The sequence below is a fragment of the Sus scrofa genome, chromosome 16 (assembly GCF_000003025.6).
Source record: "Sus scrofa isolate TJ Tabasco breed Duroc chromosome 16, Sscrofa11.1, whole genome shotgun sequence".
Taxonomy (NCBI): domain Eukaryota; kingdom Metazoa; phylum Chordata; class Mammalia; order Artiodactyla; family Suidae; genus Sus; species Sus scrofa.
Genome location: NC_010458.4, coordinates 20512256 through 20526718, shown reverse-complemented (window position 1 = coordinate 20526718; position 14463 = coordinate 20512256). Strand labels below are relative to the sequence as shown.

The following is a 14463-nucleotide window of genomic DNA, read 5'->3' as shown; positions in this document are numbered from 1 at the left end:
TAAATCAACATACTTTAAAAAAAAAAAAGACCTGGCCCCTGCTCACCTAGCTAGGCTCACCTCTTTCCCTTCCTGGACTCTGCCATGATCTCCTTTGCCTCCCACCTCCTATATTCCCTAACTTCCCGCTTTAGGTCTCGACCTAGATGTTACTTCTGCAGGGACACACGTCTATCGCACCCACACAAAAACCCAGTCCAGGATGCTACATGTGCTCATAAGCACCTTGTATTTGCCCTCATACCACCCTTACCTCACTGGATTGAAACTGCCTGTTTTCTTGTATCTCCCAGAGGACAGCAGGGCCAGGGCAGGGACCACTCCCATCTCACTCCACAGCAAGGTGTTCAGGGACCAGTCATCAGGTGAATTACTGAAAGCCTGGTTTTCACAAGGAGGGACCCCACCAGGCAGGACTGTTGACCCTACTGGAAATTATTTTCAGGTCCTCGATAAAGGAAATAAAGGTAACCTCTTATATAACAGAGAAAACAGGCAGCCTCTCTATCTGAAAGTCTTTGAAGCACAGCCCAGATGTCAACCTTGGAAACATCTAACAACACAGTACCTTGCACAGAGAATGAATTAAACATTTGCTGAGTGACAGACTTAAATTAATGAACCAGCAAGGCAAAGTGTGTCAAAATCATGTGTCTCCTGAGAGAATATTTATCCTTTATATGTATAGCCATCTTCAAACCAAGATATTTAGGATGCTATGAATTCTGATAACATCAAAAAAAAGATACTCACATTTAGTTCCTAACACGTTTATTTCAAAGTTGTTAACTGATACTTTAGTAACATTTGCATGCTTCCTTTCTACCTTGTATAATTTCCAACTAATCCCCAAATCTGATAATTTTTCTTTCACAACATTTCTTCAACCTGGGTCTTACCCCTCCCACTGACCCCAGGGCCCAGAAGTGCCCAGGGTGGACTCTACCTCTCTGTCTCTGCCCTTCTTAAATCTACTAAGCTGCCTGGAGAGTACCTTCCCAAGGCATCTCAATAAAACCAGTCTCAACTCTCCATTACTGGAAAAGCAAATTTCAGTCTTAGGAAACGTTCAAAGCCCTTTATAATCTAATCTCCAACAACTCCTCAAAACACATTTTAATACTGTCATCAAAATTATATATGCATTTGGCCACAAGCATTAATCCTCTTTCTCACCCTTTCCCACCCAGAGAGTCAAGGAATTCCTAACTTGATTTCTAAAGATAGCCCTTATTACTCTAACAATATGCTCCTACACTATTTTTGGACTTATTAATTTTGGATATAGCTAATGACTTCCTCCTGTAATGAACATTAACTTCTTTACCTCTTCGCTTCCAATATATATCAGATTTTTTTAGTTCTTCTGCTGGTAATCATTACAACTGTAAGCAACACGTCCACACCTTTATTCCCTAACCCATCAACCATACCCACGACCCTCTGACTCTGGGTCCTGAGCCCTTCAGCTCTTCTCTCAACTGTATTTTCAGTCTTCCAATAAACACGGCCTCAGTCCCCTGGACCATCTCTTGTCCACCAAAGCACTCTTTCCCACACTGTTACATTCATTTCTCTCAATCCCATTCCTCTAGGATCTGCTAAAGTCCATGCTCATCTGCCAAGGTGAAGCCTCCCTGCTTCTCAGTACACAGTGAAAATTCCCTCCCCTGAACTCCTGGGGCATTTATTAGTTGTTCTTTTAACTCAACTACCAATTATATAGATGGCACTATTTTGTTTGCACCCATATTTAACTTTTCCTGTGCATAAGGCAAATTTTCCAAGCAAGGCTCTGAGGTCTCCGTTTTAGCATTTCAAGAGACTAAACATGCTTACAGATCAGTGCGAATATGAAAGCCTCCTATGAACCTCAAAAAGCTGAGATAACAAATACTGTCTTAGTCACCCTGTCTAGAAGATAGGATTATTTCACAAAAGTCACAGAAGCCTGGACTACAACCAAATAAAACATCCAAAGAAAGCACACTTCTAAATCAACATGTAAACTTCAACTCTTAAACTTTAGCTCTTAAACTTAAACTTAAAACTCTTAATCTGCAGAACACCCGAAGTGAAGTACAGCTCACTCGGCCTACCGAGAGGAAGGAAAAAAAAAAAAAAAAAAAAAAAAAAGTATAGCTATTTAAAGACATTTTACTAGCTGCTTTGTCTTAATTACACTTAAGTAGTTGGGATTCCTTGATGAAGTTAAGGGCAGCCGAGGAGAAGCCTAGGGAAACTCAGGGGACTCCAGCAAGGGTCAAGCCTGAAGCAGGACTGGGTTAACAGCTTGTGACTCCTCGCTCGGAGCCAGCTGCGAAGCGAGGATGCGAGGAACAGGTGAAGTCGTTAGGATGTTATCTTTCCCCACCAATGGCCAGGCGGGATCCGGGGGCGTCTGGGAGGGATGGGGTGCTCAGGGCTCCAGTGAAGCCTGGGGGAACTGGGGGAGAAGGGCTGCGCAGGCCGAGGGGCAGAGACGCTCATCACCAGGACTGCGCAGGGGCTACCTGGCCGGGTGCCGGGCGAGGCAAGGATTTCCAGGGCGAGGGGAGTTACAGGGAGGATAGGTCCGGCACAGCCAAGTTCCCCGAGTTACGCCGGGGAGAGGGGTGCGAAAGGTCGCTAAGGTCGAGGCTTTTGCGAGGGGCCGCAGCGGTTGCGGAGTAGTTACCCGGGTGCCATTTCAGGGCCAGCTTCCGATAGGCCTTCTTGAGCTCCTCCTCGCTGGCGTCGCGCCGCACCCCCAGTGCCTCGTAGTGACACTTCATCGCCGGTCCCGGCGCGGGGCTCGGGCCGGGGCCCGGGGCTGGGCCAGGACCCGGGCCGAAGTGGTGGTGTCGGCGCTGGTGGTCTTCTTCGGCGGGAGCCCGGCGCCCGCACCGGGCCAGCCAGCGAGCGCGGCGGCGGCGACGGCGGCGCGGGGCGACGGCGGCGCGCGGCGGCGAAAGGCGGCGCGGGTTGCGGCACGCGGGAGCGCGGAGGGGGCGGCGCCGGCGACCGCGACTCCGCATGGGCGGGGGGCGGGCTCTGCGCCGGAAATAGCCGCGCGGGGAGGGAGGCGGGGCCGTGGGGAGGAGGGGGGCCGGGGCGAGGGCCGCGGGAGGAGGGAGGCGGGAGGCGGGGTCGCGGCGGAAGGAGGTGGGGCCATGGGTGGTGTCATTGTGAGGGGAACAGACGTCAGCCAGGGTGAGTGACACTAACTTGGCAGCCGACCTGAGAGCTGAGACGGGTGGGATAAGATTCTGGAAAACATCTTGTAGTTTCTGAATATAAATTCTCTACTTGAGCCCTGCTTTTACAAACGAGGAAACTCAGGCTCGAAGTAGCCAAGTGGTTTGCCGAAGCCTCCCCAGCTAATCAGACAGCATTCGGTTGGATGGAAACCAGGTTTTTTAACTATCTTCGGTTTGAGATCTGTAATATTGCTTATCGTGACCAATATGCATAAGAAGTAACAGTAAATAAGATGACTTAAACTGAAACAATTTAGTTTAATTGTTTTAAAATAACAGTACTGTTTTACCACCAATTTGAATGAAATTGTGTTGGCCCATCCGTCACTCTTTAATCCTAACTTTCTGGCCTCAACATACATTTCCAAGGTTAGTTCGGGTTAAGAATGCAGTTAAGGGATAGTACTTATCCAGTAGGTTTTGGTTGATCTGATACACTGTATTATGTAAGATCTGTATAACTGTTCCAATTTGATATGGTGCCAAAATAGTATCCTGTCATTAAGATGCCTCCATACACCAATATATTTCACTGTACTGTAGAATGTTTACACATATCAGTTGTTAGGTGTAGGTTATATTTGTCAACCTCATGATTAGAGACAAGGGTTGGCTCTGTTGCTGACAAGTATCTATTGTTCAGGGTGGAGGTACCCAGAGTTTAGGAAGGTTGTCCCTTTCTTCCCTAACACCCTGCCTCCTGCACAAAGCACACCAACTCTGAACCTCATTAAGTTTCTAGGCACACCACTGTCCAACCAACTCACTACTCAAAATTCATACACTGGCCTCTTATGTATACTATATGGACTTGGCTTGTAAACTGGTAATAGGTGGGGATTGAGAAATTTGAGGGCAAGAAAAAACAAGATCTTTCGTCATCTGAGAACAGAATTGGACAAAAAGTGAAAAAAGAAAGGATTTCTTCTTCCTCCAACTCCATCTGGATTTGCTATCTCTGAGTCACTGGCCTTTTTCCTCCTGAGTTAAGAGGGATCTATTTTTGCCTATAACCTTTTATCAATTTTTTTTTTTTTTTTTACTGCCACACCCAAAGCATATGTAAGTCCCCAGGAGCTGCAGCTGTCAGCCTAGCCACAGCCACAGCAACATGGGATCTGAGCCATGGCTGCAACCTACACCACAGCTTGTGGCAATGCCAGATCCTTAACCCACTGATTGAGGCCAGGGATCGAATCCACATCCTCGTGGATACTAGCCAGTTTCCTTACTGCTAAGCCACAACATGAACTCCATACTGCATGAAATTTTAAAGACAATTAGACTGGACATAAATACCAGTCTAAAGGAAGATCTTTATTAAACAGGTTGAATTCCACATGAACATGGGATGAGGAATTCACATTCAAATGAGGCATTCATATAAATAACTATTAAAGAGAAATAACTGGGCACAGGAAAATCTCTCTACATGGAAACTAATAAAATCAAGTTGGAAGTTCCACTAAAACTCCTCACATTCAAAAAACATTAACTTTTGTGTTTTCAAACTCACAACTTGATACAATTCATGTTTATAACCTATAATTAAGATGTGTTTAAAAATGAATCCTGAATACAACTGTCTTTTCATCCTATATCCCATTGCTTAAATAAATCTTTTTTTCCTCTGCACTTAACCAGCTTTGCTCTGTCACATATAAGTATTTCAAGTCAATCTGACTTGAATTACCTAATTTAAACTTCAAGACAAGTAACCTTACAATTTCAATATAAAGTAGCCTAATTGTATATTCAAGGTCTTTCTTAACAGAAAACGATGAAAAAATAAAATGGAAAAACTAATCAATCTGCCTACAGATAGATCTAAATAAAGACCAAATTAAACGCAAGTGACAAACTAGAAAAGCTGTCTAGAAAAATCTTACTACATAAAAGAGCTCTTACAAATTCATGACTACCAACAAAAACAAGATTAGTTACAAAAGAAAAGCAATTACCAGGCCCCAAAAACAGTATTCCTTCTTTTTCTTTCAAATTGACAAAGATTATCTCACCATTAGCAAGGGCAGCATTAGGGAACAATCAAAATGTCTTAATGTCCTAACTTTTCACCTGAGTTCTATTTGTAGGAAACCACAAGTACTGCACAGAATAGTATATATAGAAATGTTTGTTGTAAGCACTGGAGAAAGTAAGATAAAACTGAAATATTCAAACATCCAACAATAAGGGACTAATTGGATAGCTGTCAGAGTGTAATATGTGTAATTACTAATCATGTTGCAAAGACTTGGGAAAATGACTAACATGAAGTAAAAATAAGTGGGGTAAAAAAATACCACATGCATGACCCAATCCCGTCCCTGGCCATTTGCACCTACAATCTTTTTCCCTGATACTAAACTACCTCCAGGGTGGTAAACCTGGTACTCTCTTTGCTTCAAATAAAGTTCTTTCATAAGGGGAGAAATTCAAATGTTCCGGTGCTTTCTAACATGTTTCATTTTTTTTTCCTTTTGCTAATTTGATAAGTAATTTACACCTACTGCTTCTAAATTAAATTTATAATCTACAAAAAGTCAAACACATGTATTAATCATTTGATTTGCAAAACCTAAGTATTTTTATCATACTCTCTTTGTAGATAAGAAAACAGAACAAGAGGCTGGCTTTTCTGGTGTCTATTGATTTGTGACTCGGGGACTTAAACCAGTGTAAGATGCTTTCCTTTCTTCCAGTCCACCCCACCAACTCTATCAGCTGAAAAGATGTCCTCAAAGCGCCAATGCTGTTTTACAAGTAATAATGACCCAATAAATCTGTTAGAATTTCAAATTTGCTATACTCAAAATTTTAGTCCAAGAAAGCAGGGTTAAACTTTAAGAGTGCTAATTTATAACAACACAAAAAAGGTTTTGAAAAGAAAAACAATTAAGTGATGAGTTCTGGTGATATTTTATTTAGAAAAACATAGGACACCCCCCCAGCCACAAAAATCTTAACTTTTCTCTTCTAAATGCCACACTAATTAGACATAAACTGGGTAATAAAAATATGTACACATTGAATACAAAATAAATATAAAACTGAAAACAATTAGTTATTCATGGATTCATTTTGCATTCCCACTGCTCATCTTCTGTTTCATTTTTCTTTGCCTTTTGTAAATCCTTTTCTTTCTTGCTTTCAAATCAACTTTTGGCTCTGGTTTTACCCACTGTATTTCTACTGGTTTCTCCTCAGCTGGCGTAACAAAAACATCTGCAGTGGGATCATGAGGAAGAATAGTCTTTGGTTCTTTCTTTCTCAGCTTCTGAACATCTTTCACTTGCTGTTTCTCTTTGTATTTTGCAGCTGTGATGGATCTTATGACACGCCGATGCTAGAAACAAAAAAATATTGAAGGTGCTTTCGAAGTAAAAATAAACGTTTGATATGAGGCAAGAACATTTGCTTAGGAAGAACCCTGTTTCCCTTCACCCTGCCATCATTTTAAAGAGCAGTATTGTGCAAGACAGTATGTTGCAAAAACCAAATTCAGTTTCATAGTTCACAGAACAATAATTACTCGAAAATTATTTGGCCCAAGAGTTCTGAGACACTAATGAACAACAAAAACAGCTTACCATGTTTGGTGACTGGTAATGAGGATTCTCATACAAAGTTGGTCCTCCAAAACTTCCCTGGAAAATCTTTATTAGATTTAAGACAAAACGGGGTCCGATTTCTACAAGAGCAGCATCTTCTTCTATGATCTTCAATAAAAAAGAAACATTTCATTTTGGGTTTGGATACATTACTCCTCAAAAGTATGCTGGCTACATCCTCATTAAAAATGTGCCTAAAAGACTGAAGCGAAACTTGGCAAGTGCCAACTCATCAATATTTCTGACATATATTATTGGTGACAGATAACTGTCATGGGAAAATATGTTTTTTCAGTAGGTTCTTTTAAAATTGAGTCATTTCAATGTAGTGTGTATCTTCTCACAATGCACGTCTTCTTGAAAAACCGGTTAAATGAATATTTAAAACTGCAACCTCAATAACAAAATGTATTAAAGCACTCTGTGGGGTACTCTTAAAATTCAAATCAACCCCTACATTATTTTTATAAATCTAATTCAAATTATATGTAAAGGTATATAAAAGGATACATGTCAAAATTTATTTTTGAGTGGCTACTGACTGTGGAATTAATTAAGAGGCAGTTCCTGAACTACAAATGTTAATATTGTTGGCTCAGGTATGCCTGTCCTTAAAGGTTAAGGAAGGGATAAGTTTAACTCACACTGCAAGGTACCCAGTACAACACACATGCAGAAGAAGAGCCCAGTTTACTTCATATGCTGTCTGAAATTGTCCTGCTCTTCTCTTCCACCTCTCCGTGTTTCTGCAGACTTATTATCTTTCCAAACTCCTGCTTTGAAATTTCCAGAATCACCTCTCCTGAATGATTATCACTGTTATGATTCATCTGATAGTTCTCATCAAATGCTTTCTACAGGGGTCATGTTTTTCTAAGTTTTTTTTTTTTTTTGGTCTTTTTGTCTTTTTGCCATTTCTTGGGCCACTGCTGTGGCATATGGAGGTTCCCAGGCTGGGAGTCTAATCCGAGCCATAGCCACCAGCCTACACCAGAGCCACAGCAACTTGGAATCCTTAACCCACTGAGCAAGGCCAGGGACCGAACCGGAAACCTTATGGTTCCTAGTAGGATTTGTTAACCACTGAGCCACGATGGGAACTCCAGAAGGAAGCGCCTGAACAGGGACTTGAACCCTGGACCCTCAGATTAAAAGTCTGATGCTCTACCGACTGAGCTATCCAGGCCTCTCTAAGTCTTAACTCCATGCTACCACTGGTAAATTCTAACCTCTTGGGAGAGAAACTTAGTTTACTCAATACATTATAAAACCATATGCCTTATGGGCTGACAGACATGTACTTAAGTTATAAGAGAGTAGGTATTTGCTACGAGTGTGTGGGGAAAAGAAAGCTATTTAAAAGAAAAGAATTTATCATTTGTATTTCCTGTCTATAAAACACTGTATGTATAGATCCTTGTTTATTTCAAAGTATAATTAAAAGTTAGTTAGAGCTAACCTGAAAGTTCCGAAACCATATCCTATTATCCAAAATGGTGAACGTAAACACATGGTCCACAAATGGCTGGCTTTTAGGATGATACCGTGGGGTACTAAAGATCTAGTGGAAAAAAGGACATGTTAGCTCTGCATTGTCCAATGTACCAGGTGTGTTTTAGATAGCTAAGTTAAAAGGAAGACGCTCATTAACAATATTTTACTAAAAAGCTTATAGGAAAGATACTTACCTGAATTAGGAGTTCTTTTAACAAAGCATAATGCGGTAATTCATCAAAAGCCTATAAAAACAAAGTGAACATATTTTTTGATAACAGCAAATCTTGTTTTGTTTAAAATTCGGTTGTGTTTTTAATGTTAACTAAGGTGACTTACACAACTACGTCCACTAAAAAACCATTCAGAGTAAGAAAATTAGACTCATACACTAAATGAGAAACTTACAGGGTCAAAAGACAAGAGAGGCCGAGAACCTTTCAAACAGTTTCCAGTCATCTTTAGTTCAGCTAAGGTATGAACTAGAAAAACAACAACAAAAATTATTATAACTTTGGCACATTCTCCCAAAGATTATTTTCAATTTTCTCATGCATTTTTTTAAATTGAGTCAACTTACTATTTTGAACAAGGAATTTAGCAGATGGTCCATGGGGTGAATTTGAAAGCCTAAAAATATAAAAGAAGCCTTTTCAACTAATTAGAATTTAGAATGTAGTAAAAGCTTACTACTGATTCAGTTTAAAAGACACCATGTGCTTTTACTGTTCACACATTCCCAAACCTTATTTAATACATTCTCTTACCACATATAGAGATCTTGTTTTTTCTTAGCTTCAAAATAGATACATTTATTGCAGTTCTTCATTTCACAAACCTAAATGAACAAAGTATAGAAAAATGAAGATAATAAAAATAATTAAAGCTATTAATGCAATTAATATTTAGATGCCTCCAAAAATACTTTAGCCGGTTAACAGGCTATGAAGGTCTAAATCTAGGTAAATTTATCCACAGGAAGGTACACCAGGTGCTCTGCCCACCTCTTTGGTGAAAGCAGCTACTTCGTTTGGCCTGCATTTTAACTGGTCTCACTTCTGATCACTGGGAACCTCTTCTGACTGCAGTACAGAACTATGTGTACAAACTACGAACACTAAAACAGATGCCCCAGAAGGAAAATACAGTTGTTATAGAACCAAAAACATCCTTTTTATTAGTTACTTTGATTTTTAACTCTTCAGCTTTGTAGTTTTAAGTTCAAGAAATTTAAGGTTTTTTTCTTCCTCATCTGTACTACCATTTCTGTGATTTGGTTCTGTAAAATCACTTAAGGGACTGGTGAAAGGCAGGAGTATACAAAATCTATTTCTCGAATTAGTCTTCAACATCTTGAAGGCTTACAAAGTCACAACTAAGAAGTACACAAAAGCAATAAAGGAATGAAGGCCTGAATTATTTTAATATTCATAAACTAATAATATAGTAATTTTAAATTCCAAACTACTTGAGACTAAAAAAAATTCTTCAGTCCAATGCTTTTGTTTTTTACTGGTCTGCAAATAAACACAACTACACTAAGTTGCTTGTTTTCCAATTGAGCTTCTAATGCTGGCAACCCATAACCTGTTGATTTCTCTGATCTTCACTCAAAATTATACTACTTGTTTAGGGCCTATCTCCCCCATTAGAATCTAAGCTCCATGACAACAGAGGTGTTTTTTTTTTACACAGTGTTTCCAAAGAATAATGCCAGGATAGAGCAGAGCTTCAAAAACTTGTGCTAAATGAATAACAGAAGCCTTTCAAATAGCTAAAGAGCTAAATATTTTTGAGTTTTTAAAAATCTGATTTAAAATGAAAGTTTAGTCTTCAGCAATACTTTGCCTTCAGGAAATTTCAATATGCTTACTAAGAGAAGACAAATGTTAAGAACGATCAAAAAATAATATATACTGAAGCACTAAACTGTAAGAAACAGACATAAGTACTATAAAAATTTAGAAGGCAGATCATTAAAGTTAATAAAATTTGAGGTTCTTATACAAAACAACTTAAAAGTCACAATATTTTTTAATGAACTATTTTTAGCATTCCAAAATATTCTGTTCCTAAATACAGTGCTGTTAGAATATTTTAATTATGTTCTAAATTACCTCGTTAATCACAAATAACTTATCTTTACGGTCCATTTTAGTATCTATAAAAAGAAAAAGACAAATAAAAGATTTCAAAGCTACTTCAATCAAATCACACATACTTTCTAGGAAATTATATTAAGTATTTTCTTAATCTTCAGTTTAAATGAGTTTATTAATATTCAAAATGATTAGACCTGAAAACACACGACGATTTAAAAATCTTTTTTGGGGGGCCACACCCATGGCATATGGAAGTTCCTAGGCTAAAACTCTTATTCTTTTTAAGTGTAAAAATAAGTGATTAAAAATAGTCTTCAAGAATTATAAAGCTCTAAGCAGTGTTTCTTGGACTTGTGAACAGGCATACCTCAGAGACACTGCTGGTTCAATTCCAGACTGCTGTAACAAAGAGACTATCCCAATAAAGCAAGTCATGCAAATATTTTGGTTTCCCAGTGCATATAAGTTATGTTTATACTATATTGTAGTCTTTAAGTGTACAGTAGCATTACTTCTAAAAATACAATGTATATACCTTAATCTTAAACTATTTTATTGCTAAAAAAATGCCAATCATCTGGTGAGCCTCCAGTGAGTTGCAGTAGTAACTTCAAAGACATTAATCACAGATCGCAATAACAAATATAACAGCAATGAAAGAGTTTGAAATATTTAAGAATTACTAAAATGTGACAGATGAAAGTGAGCAAATGCCATTGGAAAAATGGTGCCAACAGACTTGCTCAATGAAGTGCTGCCACAAACCAATTTGCCAGAAAAAAAAAAAAAAAAAAAAAGAAGAAGAATAAAGCAAAGCACAACAAAAGGTATGCCTGAATTCTATTAATTACTTTCAAAGACTGGAAAATTCTCACAAACCACAAACTGTGTTTTACAACTTCAGTTTAATTAACACTCATTTAGGAAATAGTATAAATAAAAATTCCCTTATTAGTTTCAGAGATCTGAAGATATAACAACACACCTCACTTTGAAAAACACTAGTCTAAAGAACTACGTTATTACCTAGAATTAAAACCAAAAGCACCTCCCCACAAAGACACAAAAAATTGCTGCATGAGGGCACTGTCACAGTTCTAAACCCCAACCTAGATGCTCTTCATGTGCCTGTAAGACACCCCATTGCTAAAAAGAATAGCTTGCCATTTAGGAGTAGGCTGAGTCCCAATTTAAATGTGCCTGAAATCCTACTCCAAGCCCATTAAGATTTTAATAACAACCGTTTTTTTAAACACAGAAAGCAATACATGGCAGTCCTGAATCATTCAGGGCAAACCAGCTCAGGACCTCTGAGAACATTACAATGACGGCATTCCTGGACCTTTAAGAAATGTTTAGCTAGTTAGGATATCTGTTTAAGCAAGTCAAGAGAGTATTTAATGAATTTTTCAAAGAATTTCTAACAAAATAATAATTGGAAAAATTTTGGCACTGAACAGATAAACTTCTGAAAAGTCATGTTTCTTTATCTGACAAGGCTGAACAAAGTGCGACTTGAAGTGAAAATATATATAAATAGGTGAGTTCATAAATACAACGTTTTCAGGTTTTAGGGGATTGAACTTGGGCCACAGTAGTGAAAGCACTGAGTCCTAACCACTACATCACCATGGAACTCCCCATAAATACAAAATTTTAAAGTCTATGCTATAAAGATACCTGCTTTAGAATGTGGCATCAACATTCTCAAGTCTTGCATTAAATGTCTTGTTCTGAAATTTATTCCTCTGGAAGAAAAGATGAGAATCCGTTCCTTATTTTTCCACTTGCCCTAAAGGAAAAAAAAATTTGAAAAAATTTAAAATTTCACAGTGCATCTATCTCATTTGTTCGTTTAAAGATAAAAGCTTGCAAGTAGCAAGCCAAATAATTCTGACCTTAACCTTTAATTCATCTCTCAGTGGCATTCACTGACCCAGCTTTTACCCAGATATACTCTTGGCCTTCTTTCTTTTTTTTTTCTTCTTCAATCTCCAATTTGTCCTCCTGCCTCTAAAGATTCTTTCTTAGCCCTCTTTTTAAATTCCTGATCTCTCCAGGACAGAGTTCTCAAAATCATTCCCAGTTTCAACTGTCAACTCTACATAAAGGTAAGGAACTCTTTCTGGCCCTAATACCCAAGAAGCTGACTTACCTCAAATTCAACTTCAGATACCAAACTTTAAAATCTGGTAAATTACCTTGCTATTTATTTTTCTGATGATGTCACCATCACTTCAATCCCCCACACTTTGAATCTTCCACTTTCCTTTATTCTCTCATATCATAAGCACTAGTAAATGCTGTCAACTTCTGTTAGCAACAACTCTTAATCATCTTCTACTGATACTGCCTTCACTCAGATTCTTAAAATCTCACATCATTTCCTCATCTCCTTAATGCTAGTCTTCCCATCCAGGAGCTCCTCCAGTAGATATGGCAGACTAGCACCTGCTTAACTTTTTCTACCTGACTATTGTCCCAAATCAACCTTACACCCTAGCCAACTTGGCTGTATTTTTTAAACTTTCAGCACTTTGTATACTTCAACGTCTTTGATCAGTTTCTCCCTCTCTCTTCCCCTTTCCGCCTCTCCCTTGCATTGCTCCTTCCCCTTTCTGAAAATCAGAATTTTGCTCTTACCTTAGGATCTAGCTCAAAGGCTAAATCAAATCCTTCATAATCCCTAACCTGTTTATTCTAGAGCAATATTTATCTTCTTCATTTAAATAGAATTTTCATTTATAACTCAACTCATAGATCCTTATCGTATTTTTTCTAGCTCCTAAAAGAGAACGCTTAACATTTACTGAAAATCTAACAGAAGTCTGCTTATTTTTCATAAAAAGCAAATCATATTTTCTTCCTTTCAATTTGCAGGTGAGAAAAGAGCTCAAAACGTCCCTGTTAAGAGCAGGGCTACAATTCAAGCTCATCTTTCATTCCTCAAAGCTCACTCCTTTCCCAATGCTTGCCACCCCACCAAACCATTAAGGGTCATTTATTACTCGCTAGCGTGTCAAACAGAGATCTGGCAAAGCTGAAGGTCGACAGAGAAGTTTATGAAACAAATGTTAACTCTAGTCTCCACAATATTTGACCTGGCTTAAGGAGCTCTCAGTCGAATTAAAGTTAGCAGCAACTTGTGCTCACCTTGTTTTGAGCAAAAAACATATAAGTTCCTAGTTTCCTTCTAAACTGAAGTGGTCACATTCTAGTTTTGCAATCCCAAGGCAGGGGAAACCTAACTTCTCACCGTGCCCGGCACGTTAAAACTTCATGAATACAAGAAAAGCTCACGTTATCTTGTCTAGCTTTCATTACCCCGAGATCAAGCAAGTCAAATTCACAATCCCAAGAAAAGGAACTTTTTAAAGGGCCACATAACAAGCTTTAGGATTCCTAACTAACCATACCTAACTATGTCGGTATATGGAAGTATTACTCTAAGGGATACACTCAATAGCGAGGAATAACTTTAATTGGTAAAACTATTACTCTCCAACAACAACAACAATAGGGGAGTAAATGGAAGACTAAACGCTGGAATTAAGACCCTCAAAGTCGCTTCTCTGTGACCCTCTAAAAGCTCTGAAGCCCACCCAGGTGCTCAGCCCGCGCCTCCAGGAGGGCAGCCATGTGTCCAAGCTTTAGCTATAAACCTGGTAGCCAGTCCAGCTGGAAGGGCTGAAAACGACCTCCAGGAACACCTCAGAAACTCCGAAACCCGCAGAGCCATAATCAAATAGGTAGCCTCAGAGAAGGCGTGCGGAGCCGCGGCCGCAGAGCCCACTCTACCTTGCAAACCGGGCCCGGAATACGATTTCTATCTTCCTCCTCCGCTTCCTCTGCCACCTCGCTTGACTTAGCAGGCGGCTTGGCGTCTTTTTCGCTTCTTTTCAGCTTTTTCGCCGGACCAGCCGGGCCTCCACGCCGTTTCCTCTTGGTTGCCGCCATCTTGCTTCCCGCCATCTTGCTCCCCAGCTTCTCTCTGGGCCTTCCTTCCGGCTGCGCCGC

General features: G+C 39.3%; 2 protein-coding genes and 1 non-coding gene across 3 annotated transcripts in view; all 3 read right to left on the bottom strand.

Moving 5' to 3' along the window:
• The window catches only part of DNAJC21 (DnaJ heat shock protein family (Hsp40) member C21), a 28279-nt gene extending 25330 nt beyond the window's left edge, over positions 1 to 2949 (bottom strand). Inside the window, 1 exon segment of the mRNA XM_003133880.4 lies at positions 2678 to 2949. Coding sequence (XP_003133928.2) covers positions 2678 to 2774 — 97 coding nt within the window. The 5' untranslated portion in view covers positions 2775 to 2949.
• BRIX1 (BRX1, biogenesis of ribosomes) lies at positions 6140 to 14438 on the bottom strand. Its single transcript, NM_001244824.1, is given in 10 exon segments — positions 6140 to 6585; positions 6830 to 6958; positions 8310 to 8411; positions 8539 to 8589; positions 8753 to 8826; positions 8925 to 8974; positions 9112 to 9182; positions 10462 to 10505; positions 12127 to 12238; positions 14245 to 14438. Coding segments are annotated over 10 exon segments (1077 nt in total). The 5' UTR covers positions 14419 to 14438; the 3' UTR covers positions 6140 to 6315.
• On the bottom strand, positions 7964 to 8036 carry TRNAK-UUU. The gene has a single exon. It is a non-coding gene; the product is annotated as a tRNA-Lys (tRNA).